This window comes from Ascidiella aspersa, chromosome 3 (assembly GCF_963924565.1).
Source record: "Ascidiella aspersa chromosome 3, kaAscAspe10.2, whole genome shotgun sequence".
Lineage (NCBI taxonomy): Eukaryota > Metazoa > Chordata > Ascidiacea > Phlebobranchia > Ascidiidae > Ascidiella > Ascidiella aspersa.
The window spans coordinates 38296599-38323095 of record NC_139449.1 but is presented as its reverse complement, the minus strand read 5'-3'; the positions used below and the strand labels follow the sequence as shown (position 1 = coordinate 38323095).

General features: G+C 37.8%; 1 protein-coding gene and 1 pseudogene across 1 annotated transcript; both read left to right on the top strand.

Moving 5' to 3' along the window:
- Window positions 1–6387: 6387 nt before the first annotated feature.
- LOC146162882 (peroxiredoxin prdx-2-like) lies at window positions 6388–10613 on the top strand (annotated as a pseudogene).
- Window positions 10614–20669: 10056 nt separating this feature from the next.
- On the top strand, window positions 20670–21781 carry LOC146162881 (peroxiredoxin-2-like). Its single transcript, XM_083383690.1, has 2 exons — window positions 20670–21046; window positions 21565–21781. The coding sequence occupies exons 1-2, from the start codon at window positions 20670–20672 to the stop codon at window positions 21779–21781; spliced, it is 594 nt and encodes a 197-aa protein (XP_083239816.1).
- Window positions 21782–26497: the final 4716 nt, after the last annotated feature.

The following is a 26497-nucleotide window of genomic DNA, read 5'->3' as shown; positions in this document are numbered from 1 at the left end:
TGATTTTCTGTGCAATCTTGTTCTTAAACAGGTTCAAGTCAATTCGGAGGCATTTTTTGTTTTTTGGGATTTGAAAAAACCCGACCCTAACCGCAACAACCACTCCAACATTGTGTTTTTGTGCTTATCGTACAGGTGACGGAATTGTAGTCCCGTTATATGTTTAAACATATATATAAAGAAAAATACATATATAATCTGAGAACACTTGGTTTGCGATAAGATATACCTTAAAAAAATAATAATTTTCACCTAATTCTGTAATCCTTTACCAATTTTGTTCTTGTTGGAAAACCACTTCTAGGTCAATTTAATTTAGGTGTCACACTCCAGGAAAGTCAAGAACGCGACAAAGTAACAGACTACTGCGTTTTTTTAAACTGGATTCCACAACCTTACAGTAATGACTAAAGTTACATGGTTAACTTGCCATAAGCCTTTGGTATTAATTCTAATTTTGTTAATTTCACCCTAAAAATCTAACTATTTACAAAACTTAGAACACCTATAGCTGTTGTAATTTCTAATTATTTTGGGAATGTGACGTTCAAAGATCGATTATGTAAAAAACGACGCTGCATTAATCGACGCAATACGTAAATAACCCTACTTCAACACTTTCGAACGCAGCCATTGTCGTAAGATGCATCAATCTATTGTTACGTCACTCGAGGAAGTTAAGGAAGCCTAGATGTCCGCTTCAATTATGGCCAGGCTCTGTTTTAAACCACATTTTTGAACAATTTGTTTTTTTTCTCTGTTTATATCGCCACCTAAAAGTTGAAGAAATGTTAAAACATTTAAAAAATCAAGCCGGCTGTTCTTAAATGGGCCGTTTTATGAATGGCTTTTAGCCAATCGCTTATTATAAACTTTTAGAAACCCCATTCAGCGAAAGTAAAAGCTTCCTCCTTTTTTTAGTTGCAAGCAGTCTATGAAGCTTAAGCGTGAGAAAGCCTCGGCTCACAAAGCAACCTAACAGTCGGATTATTTGTTGTTATTTTGTAAGTTTGCAACCGCAGCGACATATAGGGTTTACAGATTTAGTTATAACTTGTAATTTACCGCGACAAAAGCATTGGTCTAAATGTGCTTTACACATACAATTAGTGGTAGGTGGTAGATGTTAGTGTTGTGCTCAGTTTAAAAACAATTTCCAAGTTAGGTTACACTATGCACGGATCTGTAATGTAGGCAGAAAATGAGTAACGAAGTCAAATAGGTCGAGTGTGTCTTACTGGTGATGATACACGTCAGGATTGAAAGTAGAATATTTTTTTTATAGAAACGCATAAAGAAATTTAAGATGACGTCACAAAGTTACGTCATAACGGGATGTTTAAAACAAACCGGGGGTTATTGCTTGATGTGGCGCACAAATATGAAACTATATAAAACCCTACTTTAAATACATTCCAGGAGATGGCGGGATAGCCTCGTAAAAAAGGGTCATGACCTGGCAAAAAAAATATCATTTTTACCGATATTTCGTGTAAACATTATTCCGGACCGGTTTGGATTAAATTTACAAGTGATACAATTGCGTATAGAAACGTCCGCTTTAAAATCATGTCAATTTACTTCACCTATTTTGGCCTTGACATCCATTTTTAATATCCAAGTTCTATATCAGACATGAGCGTTTCTTAATAAATTTACTCGTAAGTTAATTTTATTGAACATATTTTTGTGTTTTAAAGTCAGAAGCACTGATTAAGAGATTGGATCACCAAAGGCCGTGGCCATATACAACACACTAGGTCAACTCTTTTGACCTGCGACTTATTGCCCTAATAAAAATAAATACAAGGGACAACTTTTTCATGTAGTTTTAGACTTAATTTTAATGAAAAACAAACGACAGTTTTGTAAGGCTTACTGCAGTTTTCGTTAAATGAGTATTTATATTTTCCTGCTTTTAACGTCAATCAAATTAATGAAGATCGACAGAAAATTTTTAACGGTCCGCGATCGCCAATCCTTACAGTTATCCGGCTTTTTATGAATAAAGTTACCCCTGCTCTAAGGATACAGTATAAGGGCAAGGTTTTTTTAAACGAGGGGTTCTTAAACTGGTGTCCGTGAACCCCTTGTGGACAAGTGGGCTAGTTCTAGGGGGTCCATGAAAGTCAACTAAAAGCAGAGTGAATAATTTAAAGCGTAATGAATTTTTCCGAAATCTTTTCAATTAAAATACGCTTTGGCCTCCCGTTGAATGTATTTATAATCAATTTTAGTTTCCATTTGTTCGGGAGTTCGACCAAAAACAGCAGGTTCTTCAAGTTTATTTGATTTATGACGTCATCTCTGAAAATCTTCATGTCGACCCAGGTACACGCGAACCAAAATATTTTAGGATCCGCGATAAAAAGTTTAAGAATCCCTGTTTTACACAAGGTTCACTGCTTGTTTTACACGTAGGCGTCTTGGCATTTCGGTAAACTATGGTTGAAGATTGTTTGAAAGTGAAATACACCGATCTTGGAACTTGGTTTTACCATAGAAGCATGCTGAACGGCACTTCAGCTGACCAGCATTGCATTAACGAGCATCGAGCAAGACTCGCAATACTCGACACCAGGGAAAAGTACAACGAAGCGAAGAATAATGTGCATCACGATAGATGCGACGGATTCTGGTACACAGTCGGCATTACTTCAACTGATGCAATCGGCTTCACTTGGGTGGACAACACGAATGTTACCAGCAATGCTATTCCAACAGGCAAATTTTTATTGGGATCTTTAGAAAACGGGAGTCTGAACTATGGCAGCATAAACAAGGAAGGAAAAATATGGTTCCTCCCCTCAAAAAGAAAAGAGGCTTTCCTTTGTTTGAAACCTTATACACAAACAAGCACAACAAAAAAATCAACGACGACAAGTAAAAAATCACAAGCTTTTTCAACTGAAAGTCCCAATGTGACCCCAAGTAACCCCAGCACCGTGACCCAGAGTAACCCCGACATCGTGACCCGCAGTAACCCCAGGATCGTGACCAAAAATAACCCTGGCATCATGACCCAAAGTAACCCCGGCATCGTGACCCAAAGTAATCCTGGCATCGTGACCCAAAGTAACCCCAACTTCCTGACCCAAAGTAACCCCGGCATCGTGACCCAAAGTAACCCCAGCATCGCGTTAATAGTTGCGCCGATAGCATGCGTCCTTCTGCTGATGCTGATCGCCTTGATCGGCTGCTTGTGGTTCAAGAGGCGCAAGTCTCAAACATCAAGGCCGGCCGCTGGTTCGGCGGGCATCACAAGCCCCGTTTCCCCGCAGAATGAGAATGCCTACTCGATGGCAGAACAAGGCGCGGTGTTGGGCGCCCAACTTACCAGCGAAGCAACCTACAGCAGCATTCCAGCGCCCAACGACCAACCTTCCACTTCTGCAGCTGTCCACTACTCGGCAAGTCAAGACCAAGTTCAAATCGCACCGACAGATAACGACCAATACGCACAAATTAAAACAACAGACGTCTATAGTGACGTCAACAAACCAAACAATTCAACAGACGTCTACAGTGTCGTCAACAAACCAAACAATACAACAGACGTCTACAGTGTCGTCAACAAACCAAACAATACAACAGACGTCTACAGTGTCGTCAACAAACCAAACAATACAACAGACGTCTACAGTGTCGTCAACAAACCAAACAATACAACAGACGTCTACAGTGTCGTCAACAAACCAAACAATACAACAGACGTCTACAGTGTCGTCAACAAAGACTTAAAGAAGGAGTAATAAATTAGTCAAGGCCTGTTTTACAAAATCGCAAAAAAAAACAATTATAATCTTTCAAAAAAATATGGATTACTTAAATCCACTGTAAATAAATTGCCTTGTAGAAAGATATAAAACAAACTTTTTTCCGGAACACACTTAGTTTGGTCTTTGCACGAAAATATGTAAATTTGGCAAACTTGTTATGTAATGAATGAAACGGATTAAAACAAAGAAAAAACATAAGTTTGCAAAACTTAAACGGGAAGTAACGAGCTTGAAAAAGCTGGTTATTTTGAAGTGATTGTTGTTAATTAGAGCATATAATAAGGAGCCTTAGTATTGAATGGTATTGTTTTTTAAGATAAATGAAAAGTTTAGACAACTCTATTTTCTAATCCGTTTAAATAAGCTGATATTCTTTGTGTAAAAGTTTAAACCCACTTGAGAAATGCATATTCCAACATTTCAGTATAAATGCACTTTAATCTGTGTAATTTGTTTGTGTAATCATTGTAATGTATATGTATGAATGATGTTTAACTTCGTATGTTGGTCATTTATTTTAACAAATATCCAGACACGCACATTTTGTTCGTTCTTGTGTATGAATTGTGTTTTAATAAATTGCACATAGACAGGTTACAGGTGCCTTTAAGCTAGAGACAGGCAAACTACAGGAAGTAACCACTACAGTTCCGCTTCGATAAGGGAAATTCTAATTGTTCTAATCCTTTGAACGTTGATGAGAACTTATTTTAGGCAACTAAGCAAAACGAAAGTATGACGTCACATTGCGACTAAGGATGTCAAATACTTTGTGTTTTATCCCCGATAACCAGTGTTGTAATGATTTAAGTCAATGACTTGACTTAAGTGCACTTTACTTACTGTTTTTAAATGACTTGATTTGTCTTAAATCTTTTAGACAAAAGGCTTGGGTGAAATGAAGTGTTTTGAGCAATAATCGGACGGAAACGTGTGATTTTTATGACAAGGACTTGACTTGAAATTGACTTGACTTGTTATTTATTCAAAAAGACTTGACTTGGACTTAAACTATTTTCCAATAACTTGACTTGGACTTAAGTCATTTCAAAATGACTTGTTTAAAACACTGGTGTTTCATCCCGGCCCGGTGTCCGCCAAAAATCGGAAGCAAATGGTGACATTACTAATAAGCAAATTAAATAAAATTGGAATAATTGTCATTTTTAAAGCTATTATGCCGAAAAATTATCTTAACATTAGGAAACGTATCATTTTCGTAATGTAGTGTTTTCTCAAAAGTTTACAAAGAAAACTCAAAACATGGCTGGAACGCACAAATTAATTCAGTATCGGATCGGCACCGATACCACCCTAGTATCGAACGATTCCCGATAATACCACTTGACAGGGGGTCGTCGATCCGATATTATCGGACAACCCTAGTTGTGGTGTTACGTCACAAAAATAATAAATAAAGGTTATGAGGGATGAACAAAACTGGACAAGTTTAACAATTAACTTCTCCAGGTTTTACTCTGAATAATACCTTACTCCGACTATTAGTTGTACTATTTTGACACATTTTATTTACAAACCTAAGTACAATTCGCAACACGAGTCTATATGTAGGCAACTTTGTAGAAATTTAAGACTATTTTACTACAATTATTTTAATATTCACGTACCTCCTTAAAATACTAACCAGGCCAAGGTATAAAAAAATGTTCTGATTCTTTGGTCGGCCTGCATTAAGCCCTCTTAGACGTTTAGTTCCATATAGTTAGGTAATGCAAGTAATTTTTTCAAACCTTGTCTCCGTTAGTTATCATTTAAGGCCCGTTTACACTACAGATGCACTGAGCTGAGCAAAGCGTAATTTGCATTTAAATTCTATTGTGGCGAGCGTTTCAAGCTTTGCTAAACTCAAGCCCCGTGCAGCTCAGCTCCGCTCAGTGCAGCTGTAGTGTAAGCGGGCCTTAGTAAACTATACTGTTACCCAAAAAGCCGCCGCAAAAATTTTAGAAACGTTTTATAAACTTACCGGACATCTTTCTTTTTGCACGTTTTCGTAATGCTTTCGCAATTTTTTCCGTGTTTTATAACAATATTGTTCATAGCCAATATTAATAAATTTCACCATATAAAACTACTACAATTGGCGACCCAACCAAATCAAACGCCGGCCTAATTACGGCTTGCGACTCATAGGTGAAGAAACTCTGGTTTAAAACATAGTATAGTTAGACACATAGAAACCTACATTCACACTATGTGGATTGTGTAGCTTAATTGTGAAACATCTTCAAGATGATGTAGATTTACTCGACCTTTTTGGCTTTGTTTATTATTAAGCTACATTACAAATCTGTACTTGTTGAACAGAAAACTTATGCTGTGCATAAAATAAGGTAAAACAAAAATTCAAAGACATTTAAAAAAATAACAATATAGGGTCTTTCGAAAATAACAATAAGTCATTTATGCAGGTCGAAAGCATTTTGGTGTTGCTTTTTACATGCCAAAATAAAAGAGCGCTGACATTTTAATACACAGATTAATTCAAAGGCATTTACAGAATTAATTTATTTTTTGACCGGAGTCGAGCTCGGATTATTTTTAACCTACTCTGCAGCCCCGGCACTGGGTAGCGCACATGTCATTAAAGATGTCCGATTCCTTTGAATTTTGTACCGACATGCCATCGTGGGCTATTGATCATTATTAGGGTTGGCAAGCCTGTCAATTGTCCGGATTTTATTTGACCGGTCAAATGCCCAACCCTACTTATTATACAAGCACAATCTTCCAATGCACAATGCGCCATTATACACCAGTCATTAGTGCGACAAATATCAATGCAAAAATATGTGTTTTAGTTAATGAACTGGTTAAATTTATTTATAATAGCACATTCCTTACAAAGGTCAATATTGTATTGGAATCTTTTATTTATTTTTTTTTTATGAATTCGCCAGATTAAATAAGTTTTTCTTACATTTTATGCTGCCTAGTTGTGTGTGTAATGTTTAGTTGTAGCTACTTTTTTCTAAAATTTTATATTCATTAACAATGTAAAGTTGTACTCCCAGTTTACCAACCTCAATATAAACCTTCTTTTTGTCCAGGTGAGCGTCTCTACCCACTTATCGAGTCGAGTCATCCGGACCTCGCCTCCAAGATCACCGGGATGTTGCTCGAGATCGACAACTCTGAGCTCCTCCACATGCTCGAGTCGCGCGAATCACTCAAAGCTAAGGTTGAGGAGGCGGTTGCGGTGCTCCAGGCCCATCAGCACAAGGTACAAGCGGCCCAGGTGGCCAGACAGGCCCGCCCGGCCCAAGCGGCACCGGCTCCAGTGGCCCAGGATGTCCCGACCCCGGTTCCAGTGGCTGTTGGTGGAGCCCAGGAGTAAATGTCCCTTCGATGTCGTCAAAATATAAAAATCTGGTGTCCTTTCTTTTATCTGTTGCTACACCATTCTCAAATTATTTTCCTTTTTTTTTCGGCGTTTAGGAAGTAAGGCTGCTTAGTTTTTTTTTTCGAAAGTTTATTTTTAGTTTGAAAAAATAAAAAATTGAAATATTTTACTCTAAAAAAAAAACTATAAAAAATTAGTTTCACGAAACGAGATGCTAAACTCGCCTGACAAGGACAAAATTTGCTATTGTAAATATCTTTGTTTGGCTTTGTTCGTGTTCAAGTTTTTGCCAACCCTGGTCCTATATCCTGTAAATAGACCTTGGTTTGTTAGTTAGAGGAAAAAACAAAGAAAAAATCGCAAACTTTGGTTTCAAAACGATGATTGTTGTTTAATCTTGTGTTGAAAGTTGTTTTTCGGTGTTGGTTGATTTCATTTGCTTTGCGGAGTCGGGAATAAAAGTGGAACTTCATTCATTCAACTTTGCTGCTTTTGTTAAATTTTGTAACTAAGGAAAAATCAGCTTCTGGGTTATTTCGTAGAAACAAGGTCGGTTGAAAACAACCAAAGTCCACTCCGTAGGAAAAATAACTTCAATCAGACTCCAGACAGATTTACCAACCACGTCTAGTTGGCTTGTACTTTACAGCCTGTAATTCACCTATTTTCGTAACTAATATCGACTAGACGTAGAAGGAAAATCGAAGCTGCCCAATATCTGTTGTAGGTCGTAATGTAGATGTTTTTATAAAATAAAATCCAGAAATTGGCAGTGCTGTGGACAAGTTTGTGCATCGTAGAGGTTGGTTCACAAAAGACCCGTCTGGCACAATCGAAAAACGTCGCCGCCTAAGGCGTAAAAAAAGCTTGGAATATTTCACCTTTGACGCTTCCGTTTAGAAGCGAGGAAATTTGGCAACGCGTTATGTGTGAACTGGACGACACTAGCTTTGGACGCCAGACGCAAAACACGTTTAGTGTAAAGTGTAAATCAACCTTAAGTCTCGTTAAAATATGAAACTTAAAATTGACAAATTTGTCTCTTTTCTGCTCTCTACCGGCAATGTAAAACCGTCAAGTTAACGATTACTTATTAGGTGCTCTTAAAATTTTTGTGTGGACGATTTTGTTGCTGGGACCAGGAAGGATCTACGATTTTTGTTTCAAAGGAAGGGGCGTTAAAAAATTCAGAGATGGCGTAACAAAGTTTCGTGACGAATTTTATATTACAAAAACAGAAATGTCGCGTGCAGCATGAAAAATGCCTTTGAATAGTTCAAGTTGCTCAAATTTTCAATTTCGAGTGGGCGATGAAACGCACGACGCATTGGGGCTAAAAATCAAGACAAAACTGTTTATTTATATAGCAAAAATGGCAAGTTTGAGTTATTTGGAAGGCCCCTGCCCATATGCCCCATGGATCCGTCCCTACAAGGGAACTTTTGCGTGAAAAAATACACTTTGGCGCAAAATGCACAGAACGAGTCTCAACCCAGTTCGTAAACGTTATTCTTTTTAAAATACAAATTGCAAACCGTTCTTCACATGTCCTGTTGACGATTAGCGCAGACCGATTTCCACATTTCGTTCAACAGAGAAGACCGACAGCTGTGAGTGAAGGAAGCCACGGATGTGGTTTATTTCCTAAAGCTGGGCACGAAATAACCCGGAATCAAGCTTGGTGGGAATAATTGATGGAAACGCGCCTCTAACTTTTGTGCGTGCTTAGAATTGTGAGAAAAAGGCTTTTCTGGCGGCGGTTAATTGTATTTTAAACTATAAACTGAATGTTTTAGCCCGTTCGAAAAATAGTGTGAGTTGTAAGTACGTTGATGGTTTTGAAAAAAATTTTTGGCATTTTTTTTGGTTAAGTGTTTTAAATTGTGGAATAGCTGTTTTCTGGCGGCTATAACTTATGTTTTCTATTTCAAACAATTAACTGATGCTTTGGCAGTTTAAATTATAACTCGTCTAAGTTATAAGGGTTTTAGTTCAAGTTTAATCGTCAAAAATATAATGTATGTTTTCGAATTAAACTCTTATCGGATAAGTTGTTCCCAGCTGTGAGATAATCGTTTGCTAGATTCGAGAATTTGTGTTTTCAACGACAAACGATATACAAATTCATATTGTTTATATTTTGAAATACTTAGATATAGGCGGCACTAAAGCCTTGTAACTGCTTAGTTAAGGCATCTAAAGAGGTAAAAACGGCCATTGGGCATCTAATAAGGTTGTTTACAATCCCACAGAATCTAGCCTTAAGATAAACCCAAAACGCAGCAAAAAGTCTTCTGGTAAAGCTTTCATCCAAAACCCAGCTCCCGCATTCGTGGGTCAAGCAGTCGTGGATGGATCATTCAAGGAAATAAGCCTTAAAAGCTACCGAGGAAAATACGTGGTGCTGTTCTTCTACCCACTCGACTTCACCTTCGTCTGCCCTACTGAGCTTATAGCGTTCAGCGACCGAGCGGACGAGTTTCGTGAGACCAACTGCGAGTTGATTGCTTGCTCTTGCGACTCGGAGTTCAGCCACCTCGCCTGGACCAAGGTGCCTCGTAAGGAAGGTGGTATTGGGGAGATCAACATTCCAATGCTCGCTGATAAATCGATGCAGATCTCAAGGGACTACGGGGTCTTGAAGGAAGATGAAGGAATTTCATTCAGGTGGGTTTCATTTGTGCTGTCAGAACAAAAAAATGGCGATTTTGTTCAAACTAAGGCTGTGGGATTGAAACTATTAGTTCCATCACTATAAACGTCGTCATTATAAAAACGGCTCTATCTTAGAAAAGAAAATATAGATATTTTTCTCGTAAATCTAGTTTACTCTACCGACGAAGCTACAAAGGCTCTTTCTATGGTAAAGTACCATTATGATAATTGTTTTCAAGTTCAATTTTACCTTGATACAAACCAGCAAGTGACTGTCGTTACGGCTAACAGATCATCCGTTATGTAAAATAACGTTTTTCAACTTTGGGGGCTTTATGTCGTTAACAAACCATCAATCGGCTGCGGTAAAACTGCATTCTTTTTGTTGGGTAAAAATCAAGTTAATTAAAACAATCTATGTCTTCCATTCTCAAGGACCTTTTTGTCATACCCCTAACCTATGCATTGAAGTCTCATATGCTTGGCTAATTGTAGGACAAAAAATTGCATTTGACAAATTGCAAAAAGTTCCCGGCCAAGAGTTTAAGAATGACTGCTATAAGATACCAACAATTTTTATAACAACTATACGTTTTCCATTCCAGGGGCCTGTTTATCATCGACGCCGAGGAGTTCTACGTAACATCGCAGTGAACGACATGCCGGTCGGTCGTTGTGTGAACGAGGTGCTTCGCTTGGTTAAAGCTTACCAGTTCACCGACAAGTATGGCGAGGTTTGTCCGGCAAACTGGAAACCTGGGCGTGAAACGATCAAACCTGGGGTTGCAGAAAGCCAGGAATACTTCAGCAAGCAGTAGAGGGTACTCAACTGTTGCAACACACTTGTGTTGAACTGTGCAATCTGATTTCTCGCTTCTATAAGTCTCTACCTTATCAATGTATTTATTTATTGCTCCTGCAAGACATACTAACTTTTGAAGCCATTAAGTCAAAATCATTGTTGATTTCAAACGCGACTTTAATATTCATTTTGTTATAAAACTTAATCTGCGAAATTTCATTTAAACAAATGTGTTGTAATCTATGTCAAATAATGCTATAGAATTATCTTGAATATTTCGTTGAATTTTTGCTTGGATTTTCCTTGGTGCCGCTATTTGTTCAAACTTGACGTTGTTATGCGCAAGAATACATAAAAACCACTCAAACATTGTGTTTCCTAATTGTGCTTGTCGTACAGGTAACGACATTGAAGTTTCGTCATATATTCAAACATATTTACATATACTGTATATATACAAATAGCCTGAAAAAACTTAAATATATTCCACCTAGTTCTGTAATCTTTTACCATTTTTTTCTTGCCTAAAAACCCACTTACAGGTTTTTTTTACCTAATTGGTTCACTCCAGGAAAGCCAACCACGATACAGTGTAAGGGATTAATTATCTATTTAAGCTGCATTCTTCAACTCTAAAGTACTCAATAAGTTAGATCAGTGTTCGGCAAACCTTATTTGACGCGGCCCATAATGCTCTTTTAAGAGCTAATGAAAGTCAACAAAACCATTACGACATTTGTTTGGTGGGCATAACAATTTTAGAAAGACGTCACAAAGTTACTTTATAAAAACAAACAATCATAAAAACCTGTTGTTCTTCCGCAAACTTGAACAAATAGCGCGAAATAAAAACTGCGTTTATATGTTTTAAATTGGCAAAACTTCCTTTAAAATGATACGTAACGCAAGAGAGAATCAAATTGTGCTTAAAATAACGGAATTTTATCAGAAAACTAGTTCAACAGGTTTAAGAGAAATTGCACTGTTGTAGAGTTAAGTCACAAAATGTTTACTACATTGGTAAACTTGCTAAAAGGTACAATCTAGATACCGGTACCTAAAGTCTGGTGGCCTCATGATGTTAAAATGAGCCAACATAAAACTCTTTAGCTACACCGTTTTGAAAATAAAATACAATAAATTTGCAGCACGACCATCACGCGGCCCACAAACTTATAAAACTGAAATAACAAAAAATAGCCAACGACCGACTTAAAATGGATAAATGGCCAACATTAGGGTAGCGGCCAACAGTTTGCCGACCACTGAGTTACATGGTTAACACGGCCATTGGCTGTTGTAATTGGTAAGACTTTTGTTTGTTTAACTTGTAAAGATCAACATAAGTACAAAGCTTACAAAACCGAATTAGTTTTGCAAGCTTAATTTGATTAATATTACTTGATGTGCACCGAGAATCGTTTGTTTTTCACCATTGCTATTTAGAAAATTTGATTTGATTTTTAAAGTCATAAATTAACTGGTTTAGGTGCGGACAACTAGATTTTTATCTAAAAATATCGGTTATCGATATCGGTAAGAATCGGGAGTTTGTGTTTTTAACGCTGAATTATTTGACTCAACGTAAATAACCCTACTTCAACACTTTCGAATGCAGCCATTGTCATAAGCTGCTTCAATCCATTGTTACGTCACTTGAGGAAGTTAGCTCAATGGCCGCTTCAATTATGGCCAGGCTCTGTTTTAAACCACATTTTTGAACAATTTGTATTTTTTCTCTGTTTATATCGCCACTTCGAAATATGGCCGGTTTATTTTTATTCCAGGTTTGAGAAAACGTCAAAACATTTAAAAAATCAAGCCGGCTGTTCTTAAATGGACCGTTTTATGAATGGCAATTCGGTCAATTGCTTATTATAGACTTTAGAAACCCCATTCAACGAAAGTAAAAGCTTCCCCCTTCTTTAGTTGCCAGCAGTCTATGAAGCTAAAGCGTAGAAAAGCCTCGGCTTACTAAGCATAGGCCTAACAGTCGGATTATTTGTTGTTATTTTATAAGTTTACAACCGTGGCGACAGTTGAAGTTAACATTTTCAGTTATAACTTGTAATTTACTGCGACAAAAGCAGTAGTCTAAATTTGTGGTACGCGTACAATTAGTGGTAGGTGGTAGATGTTAGTGTTGTGCTCAGTTTAAAAACAATTTCCAAGTTAGGTTACACTGTGCACGGATCTGTAATGTAGGTAGAAAATGAGTAACGAAGTCAAATAGGTCGAGTGTGTCTTACTGATGATGATACACGTCAGGATTGAAAGTAGAATATTTTTTTTTTATAGAAACGCATAAAAAAATTTTAAGATGACGTCACAAAGTTACGTCATAACGGGATGTTTAAAACAAACCTGAGTTTATCGTTCCATGTCGGGCACAAATATGCAGCTGAAACCCTACTTTAAATACATTCCAGGAGATGGCGGGATAGCCTCGTGATCAAGGGTCCGTCGCCTTGCACCGAAAGTGCGTGTAAACATTATTTTACCGTAACGTCATTCCGGACCGTTTCGGCTTACGTTCACAAGTGATACAATTGCGTATAGAAACGTCTGCTTTTAAATTATGTCAATTTACTTCACCTATTTTGGCCTTGACATCCATTTTTTTAATTTTTTATTGCCCTAATAAAAAATAAATACAAGGGACAAATTTTTTATGTAGTTTTAGACTTAATTTTAATGAAAAATAAACGACAGTTTTGTAAGGCTTACTGCAGTTTTCGTTAAATGAGTATTTATATTTTCCTGCTTTTAACGTCAATCAAATTAATGAAGATCGACAGAAAATTTTAAACGGTCCTCGGTCGCCAATCCTTACAGTTATTCGGCTTTTTATGAATAAAGTTACCCATGCTCTGAGTGAATAATTTTAAGCGTAATGACTTATTCCAAAATCTTTTCAATTAAAATACGCTTTAGTCTCCCCTTGAATGTATTTATAATCAATTTCAGTTTCTATTTGTTCGGGAGTTCGACCAAAAACAGCAGGTTCTTTAAGTTTATTTGATTTATGACGTTATCTCTGAAAACCTTCATGTCGACCCAGGTCCACGCGAACCAAAATATTTTAGGATCCGCGATAAAAAGTTTAAGACTCCCTGTTTTACACAAGGTTGACTGCTTGTTTTAACACCTAGTCCTATACGACTTGGCATTTCGGTATATTATGGTTGAAGGATGCTGGGAAGTGAGTCCGACAGACACCGATCTTGGAAGTTGGTATTACCATAGAAGCCAGCTGGACGCTACTTCGGCTGACCAGCATTGCATTGACGAGCATGGAGCAAGACTCGCAATACTCGACACCAGGGAAAAGTACGACGAAGCGAAGAAGTATGTGCCTCGCAATAGCAGGGGATGCAGAGCACGAAACTGGTACAGAATCGGCATGATTGCATATAACGAATCGAGCATTAGTTGGGTGGACAACACGAGTGTTACCAGCAAGGTCTTTTCACCAGGCACAGTTAAAATGAAATCTTTAGAAAGCGGGAGTCTAAACTATGGTAAAATAGACAAAAACGGGAACATCGCATTCAACCCCGCAACAAGAAAACAGTCATTCCTTTGTTTCAAACCTTATACACAAACAAGCACAACAAAAGCAACGAAGACAAGTAAAAAAACCCAAGCTTTTTCAACCACAAGTCCCAAAGTGATCCCAAGTAACCCCGGCATCGTGACCCAAAATAACCCTGGCATCGTGACCCAAAGTAATCAAGGCATCGTGACCGAAAGTCACCCCGGCATCGTGACCCAAAGTAACCCTGGCATCGTGACCCAAAATAACCCTGGCATCGTGACCGAAAGTCACCCCGGCATCGTGACCCAAAGTAACCCTGGCATCGTGACCCAAAATAACCCTGGCATCGTGACCGAAAGTCACCCCGGCATCATGACCCAAAGTAACCCCGGCATCGTGACCCAAAGTACCCCCAACTTCCTGACCCAAAGTAACCCCGGCATCGTGACCCAAAGTAACCCCAGCATCGCGTTAATAGTTGCGCCGATAGCATGTGTGCTCCTGCTGATGCTGATCGCCTTGATCGGCTGCTTGTGGTTCAAGAGGCGGAAGTCTCAAACATCAAGGCCGGCCGCTGGTTCGGCGGGAATCCAAAGCCTCGTTTCCCCGCAGAATGAGAATGCCTACTCGATGGCAGAACAAGGCCCGGTGTTGGGCGTTCAACTTGCCGGTGAAGCGACCTACAGCAGCATTCCAGCGCCCAACGACCAACCTTCCACTTCTGCAGCTGTCCACTACTCGGCGAGTCAAGACCAAGTTCAAATCGCACCGACAGATAATGACCAATACGCCCAAATTAAAACAGCAGACGTCTATAGTGACGTCAACAAACCAAACAATTCAACAGACGTCTACAGTGTCGTCAACAAACCAAACAATACAACAGACGTCTACAGTGTCGTCAACAAACCAAAGAATACAACAGACGTCTACAGTGTCGTCAACAAAGACTTAAAGAAGGAGCAAATAAATTAGTCAAGGCCACTTTTACAAAATCGCAAAAAAACAATTATAATCTTTCTAAAAATTATGGATTACTTAAATCCACTGTAAATAAATTGCCTTGTAGAAAGATATAAAACAAACTTTTTTCCGGAACACACTTAGTTTGGTCTTTGCACGAAAACATGTAAATTTGGCAAACTTGTTATGTAATGAATGAAACGGATTAAAACAAAGAAAAAACATAAGTTTGCAAAACTTAAACGGGAAGTAACGAGCTTGAAAAAGCTGGTTATTTTGAATTGATTGTTGTTAATTAGAGCATATAATAAGGTAGCCTTAGTATTGAATGGTATTGTTTTTTAAGATAAATGAAAAGTTCAGACAACTCTATTTTCTAATCCGTTTAAATAAGCTGACATTCTTTGTGTAAAAGTTTAAACTCACTTGAGAAATGCATATTCCAACATTTCAGTATAAATGCACTTTAATCTGTGTAATTTGTTTGTGAAATCATTGTAATGTATATGTATGAATGATGTTTAACTTCGTATGTTGGTCATTTATTTTAAGAAATATCCAGACACGCACATTTTGTTCGTTCTTGTGTATGAATTTTGTTTTAATAAATTGCACATAGACAAGCTACTGGTGCCTTTAAGCTAGAGACAGGCAAACTGCAGGAAGTAGCTACTACGCGGTTTCGCTTCGATAAGGGAAATTCTAATTATCCCAATCCTTTGAACGTCTATGAGAACTAAATTTAGGCAACTAAGAACAACGAAAGTATGACGTCACATTGCGACTAGGGATGTCAAATACTTTGTGTTTTATCCCCGATACACAGTGTTGTAATGTTTTAAGTCAATGGCTTGCATTTTTAAGAGCATTTCTTACTTTTCTTACTGTTTTCAAATGACATGACCCGTGTTTTATCCCGACCCTAACCGTTTAAGCAAAAAAGTATCGCGATACAATCAATATGGTGACATTACTCTGGTCAAATAAGCAAATTTATTAAAATTGATAAGTTTCAAATTGATAACTAGCATCATTTTAAAGCTATTATGCCGAAAAATTGTCTTAACATTAGGAAACGTATCATTTTCGTAATGTAGCGTTTTCTCAAAAGTTTACAAAGAAAACTCAAAACATGGCTGGAACGCACAAATTAATTTAGTATCGGATCGGCACCGATACCACCCTAGTATCGAACGATTCCCGATAATACCACTTGACAGGGGGTCGTCGATCCGATATTATCGGACATCCCTAGTTGTGGTGTTACGTCACAAAAGTAATAAATAAAGGTTATGAGGGATGAACAAAACTGGACAAGTTTAACAATTAACTTCTTCAGGTCTTATTCTGAATAATACCTTACTCCGACTATTAGTTGTACTATTTTGACACATTTTATTTACAAACGTATGTAAAATTCGCAACACGAGTCTATATGTAGGCAACTTTGTAGAAATTTAGGACTATTTTACTACAATTCTTTTAATATTCACGTACCTCCTTAAAATACTAACCAGGCCAAGGTATAAAAAAATGTTCTGATTCTTTGGTCGGCCTGCATTAAGCCCTCTTAGACGTTTAGTTCCATATAGTTAGGTAATGCAAGTAATTTTTTCAAACCTTGTCTCCGTTAGTTATCATTTAAGGCCCGTTTACACTACAGATGCACTGAGCTGAGCAAAGCGTAATTTGCATTTAAATTCTATTGTGGCGAGCGTTTCAAGCTTTGCTAAACTCAAGCCCCGTGCAGCTATTGAAGCACGTTACATTTTGGGGCGATTTTTTTCCCAGCGCAGCTCACTGCAGCTGTAGTGAAAATAATTTCACGCCCAGTGCAGCTGTAGTGTCACCGGGCCTTAGTAAACTATACTGTTACCCAAAAAGCCGCCGCAAAAATTTTTATAAACTTACCGGACATCTTTCTTTTTGCACGTTTTCGTAATGCTTTCGTAATTTTTTCCGTGTTTTATAACAATATTGTTCATAGCCAATATTAATAAATTTCACCATATAAAACTACTACAATTGGCGACCCAACCAATTCAAACGCCGGCCTAATTACGGCTTGCGACTGATAGGTTAAGAAACTCTGGTTTAAAACATAGTATAGTTAGACACATAGAAACCTACATTCACACTATGTGGATAGTGTAGCTTAATTGTGAAACATCTTCAAGATGATGTAGATTTACTCGACCTTTTTGGCTTTGTTTATTATTAAGCTACATTACAAATCTGTACTTGTTGAACAGAAAACTTATGCTGTGCATAAAATAAGGTAAAACAAAAATTCAAAGACATTTAAAAAATAACAATAGGATCTTTCGAAAATAACAAAAGTCATTTATGCAGGTCGAAAGCATTTTGGTGTTGCTTTTTACATGCCAAAATAAAAGAGCGCTGACATTTTAATACACAGATTAATTCAAAGGCATTTACAGAATTAATTTATTTTTTGACCGGAGTCGAGCTCGGATTATTTTTAACCTACTCTGCAGTCCCGGCACTGGGTAGCGCACATGTCATTAAAGATGTCCGATTCCTTTGAATTTTGTACCGACATGCGATCGTGGGTTATTGCTTATTATTAGGGTTGGCAAGCCTGTCAATTGTCCGGATTTTATTTGACCGGTCAAATGCCCAACCCTACTTATTATACAAGCACAATCTTCCAATGCACAATGCGCCATTATACACCAGTCATTAGCGCGACAAATATCAATGCAAAAATATGTGTTTTAGTTAATGAACTGGTTAAATTTATTTATAATAGCACATTCCTTACAAAGGTCAATTTTGTAATGGAATCTTTTATTTATTTTTTTTTTATGAATTCGCCAGATTAAATAAGTTTTTCTTACATTTTATGCTGCCTAGTTGTGTGTGTAATGTTTAGTTGTAGCTACTTTTTTCTAAAATTTTATATTCATTAACAATGTAAAGTTGTACTCCCAGTTTACCAACCTCAATATAAACCTTCTTTTTGTCCAGGTGAGCGTCTCTACCCACTTATCGAGTCGAGTCATCCGGACCTCGCCTCCAAGATCACCGGGATGTTGCTCGAGATCGACAACTCTGAGCTCCTCCACATGCTTGAGTCGCGCGAATCACTCAAAGCTAAGGTCGAGGAGGCGGTTGCGGTGCTCCAGGCTCATCAGCACAAGGTACAAGCGGCCCAGGTGGCCAGACAGGCCCGCCCGGCCCAAGCGGCACCGGCTCCAGTGGCCCAGGATGTCCCGACCCCGGTTCCAGTGGCTGTTGGTGGAGCCCAGGAGTAAATGTCCCTTCGATGTCGTCAAAATATAAAAATCTGGTGTCCTTTCTTTTATCTGTTGCTACACCATTCTCAAATTATTTTCCTTTTTTTTTCGGCGTTTAGGAAGTAAGGCTGCTTAGTTTTTTTTTTCGAAAGTTTATTTTTAGTTTGAAAAAATAAAAAATTGAAATATTTTACTCTAAAAAAAAAACTATAAAAAATTAGTTTCACGAAACGAGATGCTAAACTCGCCTGACAAGGACAAAATTTGCTATTGTAAATATCTTTGTTTGGCTTTGTTCGTGTTCAAGTTTTTGCCAACCCTGGTCCTATATCCTGTAAATAGACCTTGGTTTGTTAGTTAGAGGAAAAACACAGAAAAAATCGCAAACTTTGGTTTCAAAACGATGATTGTTGTTTGATCTTGTGTTGAAAGTTGTTTTTCGGTGTTGGTTGATTTCATTTGCTTTGCGGAGTCGGGAATAAAAGTGGCGCTTCATTCATTCAACTTTGCTGCTTTTGTTAAATTTTGTAACTCAGGAAAAATCAGCTTCTGGGTTATTTCGTAGAAACAAGGTCGGTTGAAAACAACCAAAGTCCACTCCGTAGGAAAAATAACTTCAATAAGACTCCAGACAGATTTACCAACCACGTCTAGTTGGCTTGTACTTTACAGCCTGTAATTCACCTATTTTCGTAACTAATATCGACTAGACGTAGAAGGAAAATCGAAGCTGCCCAATATCTGTTGTAGGTCGTAATGTAGATGTTTTTATAAAATAAAATCCAAAAATTGGCAGTGCTGTGGACAAGTTTGTGCATCGTAGAGGTTGGTTCACAAAAGACCCGTCTGGCACAATCGAAAAACGTCGCCGCCTAAGGCGTAAAAAAAGCTTGGAATATTTCACCTTTGACGCTTCCGTTCAGAAGCGAGGAAATTTGGCAACGCGTTATGTGTGAACTGGACGACACTAGCTTTGGACGCCAGACGCAAAACACGTTTAGTGTAAAGTGTAAACCAACCTTAAGTCTCGTTAAAATATGAAACTTAAAATTGACAAATTTGTCTCTTTTCTGCTCTCTACCGACAATGTAAAAACGTCAAGTTAACGATTACTTATTAGGTGCTCTTAAAATTTTTGTGTGGACGATTTTGTTGCTGGGACCAGGACGGATCTACGATTTTTGTTTCAAAGGAAGGGGCGTTAAAAAATTCAGAGATGGCGTAACAAAGTTTCGTGACGAATTTTAAATTACAAAAACAGAAATGTCGCGTGCAGCATGAAAAATGCCTTTGAATAGTTCAAGTTGCTCAAATTTTCAATTTCGAGTGGGCGATGAAACGCACGACGCATTGGGGCTAAAAATCAAGACAAAACTGTTTATTTATATAGCAAAAATGGCAAGTTTGAGTTATTTGGAAGGCCCCTGCCCATATGCCCCATGGATCCGTCCCTACAAGGGAACTTTTGCGTGAAAAAATACACTTTGGCGCAAAATGCACAGAACGAGTCTCAACCCAGTTCGTAAACGTTATTCTTTTTAAAATACAGATTGCAAGCCGTTCTTCACATTTCCTGTTGACGATTAGCGCAGACCGATTTCCACATTTCGTCCAACAGAGAAGACCGACAGCTGTGAGTGAAGGAAGCCGCGGATGTGGTTTACTTCCTGAGGCTGGGTACGAAATATCCCGGAATCAAGCTTGGTGGGAATAATTGATGGAAACGCGCCTCTAACTTTTGTGCGTGCTTAGAATTGTGAGAAAAAGGCTTTTCTGGCGGCGGTTAATTGTATTTTAAACTATAAACTGAATGTTTTAGCCCGTTCGAAAAATAGCTTGAGTTGTAAGTACGTTGATGGTTTTGAAAAACATTTTTTGGCATTTTTTTTGGTTAAGTGTTTTAAATTGTGGAATAGCTGGTTTCTGGCGGCTAGAACTTATGTTTTCTATTTCTAACAATTAACTGATGCTTTGGCAGTTTTAATTATAACTCGTCTAAGTTATAAGGGTTTTAGTTCAAGTTTAATCGTCAAAAATATAATGTATGTTTTCGAATTAAACTCTTACCGGATAAGTTGTTCCCAGCTGTGAGATAATCGTTTGCTAGATTCGAGAATTTGTGTTTTCAACGACAAACGATATACAAATTCATATTGTTTATATTTTGAAATACTTAGATATAGGCGACACTAAAGCCTTGTAACTGCTTAGTTAAGGCATCTAAAGAGGTAAAAACGGCCATTGGGCATCTAATAAGGTTGTTTACAATCCCGCAGAATCTAGTCTTAAGAAAAACCCAAAACGTAGCAAAATGTCTTCTGGTAAAGCTTGTATCCAAAACCCAGCTCCCGCATTCGTGGGTCAAGCAGTCGTGGATGGATCATTCAAGGAAATAAGTCTTAAAAGCTACCGAGGAAAGTACGTGGTGCTGTTCTTCTACCCACTCGACTTCACCTTCGTCTGCCCTACTGAGCTTATAGCTTTCAGCGACAGGGCGGACGAGTTTCGTGAGACCAACTGCGAGTTGATTGCTTGCTCTTGTGACTCGGAGTTCAGCCACCTCGCCTGGACCAAGGTGCCTCGTAAGGAAGGTGGTATTGGGGAGATGAACATTCCAATGCTCGCTGATAAATCGATGCAGATCTCAAGGGACTACGGGGTTCAAACTAAGGCTGTGGGATTGAAACTATTAGTTCCATCACTATAAACGTCGTCATTATAAAAACGGCTCTATCTTAGAAAAGAAAATATAGATATTTTTCTCGTAAATCTAGTTTACTCTACCGACGAAGCTACAAAGGCTCTTTCTATGGTAAAGTACCATTATGATAATTGTTTTCAAGTTCAATTTTACCTTGATACAAACCAGCAAGTGACTGTCGTTATGGCTAACAGATCATCCGTTATGTAAAATAACGTTTTTCAACTTTGGGGGCTTTATGTCGTTAACAAACCATCAATCGGCTGCGGTAAAACTGCATTCTTTTTGTTGGGTAAAAATCAAGTTACTTAAAACAATCTATGTCTTCCATTCTCAAGGACCTTTTTGTCATACCCCTAACCTATGCATTGAAGTCTCATATGCTTGGCTAATTGTAGGACAAAAAATTGCATTTGACAAATTGCAAAAAGTTCCCGGCCAAGAGTTTAAGAATGACTGCTATAAGATACCAACAATTTTTATAACAACTATACGTTTTCCATTCCAGGGGCCTGTTTATCATCGACGCCGACGGAGTTCTACGTAACATCGCAGTGAACGACATGCCGGTTGGTCGTTGTGTGGACGAGGTGCTTTGGTTGGTTAAAGCTTACCAGTTCACCGACAAGTATGGCGAGGTTTGTCCGGCAAACTGGAAGCCTGGGCGTGAAACGATAAAACCTGGGGTTGCAGAAAGCCAGGAATACTTTAGCAAGCAGTAGAGGGTACTCAACTGTTGCAACACATTTGTGTTGAACTGTGCAATCTGATTTCTCGCTTCTATAAGTCTCTACCTTATCAATGTATTTATTTATTACTCCTGCAAGACATACTAACTTTTGAAGCCATTAAGTCAAAATCATTGTTGATTTCAAACGCGACTCTAATATTCATTTTTTTTTAAAACTTAATCTGCGAAATTTCATTTAAACAAATGTGTTGTAATCTATGTCAAATAATGCTATAGAATTATCTTGAATATTTCGTTGAATTTTTGCTTGGATTTTCCTTGGTGCCGCTATTTGTTCAAACAAGTTTTTATGTGCAAGAATACATAAAAACCACTCAAACATTGTGTTTCCTAATTGTTTTTGTCGTACAGGTAACGACATTAAAGTTTCGTCATATATTCAAACATATTTACATATACTGTATATATACAAATAGCCTGAAAAAACTTAAATATTTTCCACCTAATTCTGTAATCTTTTACCATTTTTTTCTTGCCTAAAAACCCACTTACAGTTTTTTTTACCTAATTGGTTCACTCCAGGAAAGCCAACCACGATACAGTGTAAGGGATTAATTATCTATTTGAGCTGCATTCTTCAACTCTAAAGTACTCAATGAGTTAGATCAGTGTTCGGCAAACCTTATTTGACGCGGCCCAAAATGCTCTTTTAATAGCTAATGAAAGTCAACAAAACCATTACGACATTTGTTTGGTGTGCATAACAATTTTTGAAAGACGTCACAAAGTTACTTTATAAAAACAAACAATCATAAAAACCTGTTGTTCTACCGCAAACTTGAACAAATAACGCGAAATAAAAACTGCGTTTATATGTTTTAAATTGGCAAAACTTCATTTAAAACGGTGCAACGAACGAACAGATTTAATTAAAACTAAAAAAGTTTGCGAATGCACGAGAAAAAAAATGTTTACTACATTGGTAAACTTGCTAAAAGGTACAATCTAGATACCGGTACCTAAAGTCTGGTGGCCTCATGATGTTAAAATGAGCCAACATAAAACTCTTTAGCTACACCGTTTTGAAAATAAAATACAATAAATTTGCAGCATGACTATCACGCGGCCCACAAACTTATAAAACTGAAATAACAAAAAATAGCCAACGACCGACTTAAAATGGATAAATGGCCAACATTAGGGTAGCGGCCAACAGTTTGCCGGCCACTGAGTTACATGGTTAACATGGCCATTGGCTGTTGTAATTGGTAAGAATTTTGTTTGTTTAACTTGTAAAGATCAACATAAGTACAAAGCTTACAAAACCGAATTAGTTTTGCAAGCTTAATTTGATTAACATTACTTGATGTGCACCGAGAATCGTTTGTTTTTCACCATTGCTATTTAGAAAATTTGATTTGATTTTTAAAGTCATAAATTAACTGGTTTAGGTGCGGACAACTAGATTTTTATCTAAATATATCGGTTATCGATATCGATAAGAATCGGGAGTTTGTGATTTAACGCTGAATTATTTGACTAAACGTAAATAACCCTACTTCAACACTTTCGAATGCAGCCATTGTCATAAGCTGCTTCAATCCATTGTTACGTCACTTGAGGAAGTTAGCTCAATGGCCGCTTCAATTATGGCCAGGCTCTGTTTTAAACCACATTTTTGAACAATTTGTATTTTTTCTCTGTTTATATCGCCACTTCGAAATATGGCCGGTTTATTTTTATTCCAGGTTTGAGAAAACGTCAAAACATTTAAAAAATCAAGCCGGCTGTTCTTAAATGGACCGTTTTATGAATGGCAATTCGGTCAATTGCTTATTATAGACTTTAGAAACCCCATTCAACGAAAGTAAAAGCTCCCTTCTTCTTTAGTTGCAAGCAGTCTATGAAGTTAAAGCGTAAAAAAGCCTCGGCTTACTAAGCATAGGCCTAACAGTCGGATTATTTGTTGTTATTTTATAAGTTTACAACCGTGGCGACAGATGAAGTTAACATTTTCAGTTATAACTTGTAATTTACTGCGACAAAAGCAGTGGTCTAAATTTGTGTTACGCGTACAATTAGTGGTAGGTGGTAGATGTTAGTGTTGTGCTCAGTTTAAAAACAATTTCCAAGTTAGGTTACACTGTGCACGGATCTGTAATGTAGGTAGAAAATTATTAACGAAGCCAAATAGGTCGAGTGTGTCTTACTGATGATGATACACGTCAGGATTGAAAGTAGAATATTTTTTTTATAGAACCGGAAACGCATAAAAAAATTTCAAGATGACGTCACAAAGTTACGTCATAACGGGGTGTCTAAAACAAACCTGAGTTTATCGTTCCATGTCGTGCACAAATATGCAGCTGAAACCCTACTTTAAATACATTCCAGGAGATGGTGGGATAGCCACGTGGAAAAGTTCGGTCGCCTTGAAAGAAAAATACTATTTTTATTAACCAAGTCTTATTTCAAATATGGTGTTTTTATCTTTTTTACGAATCGCAATTATGACTCTGGCGCTGCGAGCATTTACCGATAAATTCGCTATTAGATTGTGGTTTTATTGAACATGTTTATGTATGTTTGAAAGTTGGAAAGCACTAATCGAGGGATCACCATAGAGTAATAGACCGTGAGCCAGGTACAACACACAAGGTCAGTTCTTTCGACCTGCGATTTATTGCCCTAATGAAGTTAAAATACAAGTAAAAACATTTCTGATGTAATTTTAAACTTAATTTTGAATAATTTTTAAAACAAACGACAGTTTTGTAAAGCTTACTACAGTTTTTGTTAAATAGTTATTTGAACTTCTCTTCTTGTAACGACAATCAAGTATTAACCCTTGAGTTATTCGGCCCTAAGGAATAAAGTTACCCCTGCTCTAAGGCTACAGGAATATTGAAAGGGCTTGGCATTTTACACGGGGCATTTTGAAACTGGGGAAATTCCTTGGGGCAAGCGGGCTAGTTTTATGGGGTCTATAAAGGCTTAAATAAAAACATAGTGAACAATTTAAAACGTTATGACTTTTTCTAAAAAATTATTCTTTTAAAATACGTTTGGCCTCCCCTTGAATGTATTTAGAATCTATTTCAGTTTCTATTTGTTCGGGAGTTCGACCAAAAACAGCAGGTTTTTTAAGTTTTCGTGACTTACGATGTCATGAATACACTGTTGCTGCCAGGCATAATGTAAATTTGCTCTTCCAGCAAATATTAGATATAAATATATACATATGTTATGACGTCATCTCTGAAAAATTAATGCAAACTAAATATTTTAGGATCCGCGATAAAAAGGTTATAAACCAGGGGTCGGCAACCTACGGCCCGCGGGCCGGATCCCGCCCGTTGTAATTCATCCGGCCCTCTTTGACAAATTAGACACGAGTCTATTACACAAACTTTTTGACTATTTTAACTACGTAATTGCGAAAAATTTTGGCGCTTTGCGCGAATGTTGATTACACGTCCACTTTGTTTACGATTTGATGCAGCCTTTTCAACTAGATCAGCGATTCTTTCCCGTGGCGCCATGGAAGGTTGCCAAGTGTGTAGCTCAAAATGAAAATAAGTATTAAAAACATTGCTTGTACATATTTTATAACATTTTTTTATTTCTATTTTCTGCAATGTAGTAAAAACTTTCAAAAAATAAATTGCAAAAGAAATACCGGTATACCAAAAAAATCTGCGCCTGGACAGGAAGCACTTATCAAGCACTGAGCTATATTTACTTGAAATGTTGTCGCGTTCCCTTAAAGTAATTTTATTACACTTGTATTTCGCGACTTGTGTCAACATTTTGCTGCCTCTGTAAATGTAATTACACGTTTTTAAGTGCAAAAAATATCTGAGGCCGGCCTGATTCACAGTTGTTCTAACATTTCAATCACACAATTCTTAGTTAACATTTTGTGCGGCCCGCAGAGATCTTTCTGAGTTTGGTTTTAGCCCGCGACTGGAAAAAGGTTGCCGACCCCTGTTATAAACCCTGTTTTACACACAATAGCCTGCTTGTTTTTTTGTGTACAAGTAGACGACTTGGTACTTCGGTATAATATGGTTAAAAGATGTTTGAAAGTGATAAAGACCGAGACCGATCTTGGAAGTTGGTATTACCATAGAAGCCAGCTGAACGCTACTTCGGCTGACCAGCATTGCTTTGACGAGCATGGAGCAAGACTCGCAATACTCGACACCAGGGAAAAGTACGACGAAGCGAAGAAGTATGTGCCTCGCGATAGATGCAAACAAACCCGGTACACAATCGGCATGATTGCATATGGTGAATTGAGCATTAGTTGGTTGGACAACACGAGTGTTGCCAGCAAGGCTATTCCATCAGATAAATTTGTATTGAAATCTTTAGAAAGCGGAAGTCTAAACTATGGCAGCATAAACAAGAAAGGAAAAATATGGTTCCTCCCCTCAAAAAGAAAAGAGCCTTTCCTTTGTTTTAAACCTTATACACAAACAAGCACAACAAAAAAATCAACGACGACAAGTAAAAAATCACAAGCTTTTTCAACTGAAAGTCCCAATGTGACCCTAAGTAACCCCAGCACCGTGACCCAGAGTAACCCCGACATCGTGACTCGCAGTAACCCCAGGATCGTGACCCAAAATAACCCTGGCATCGTGACCCAAAGTAACCCCAGCATCGCGTTAATAGTTGCCCCGATAGCATGCGTCCTTCTGCTGATGCTGATCGCCTTGATCGGCTGCTTGTGGTTCAAGAG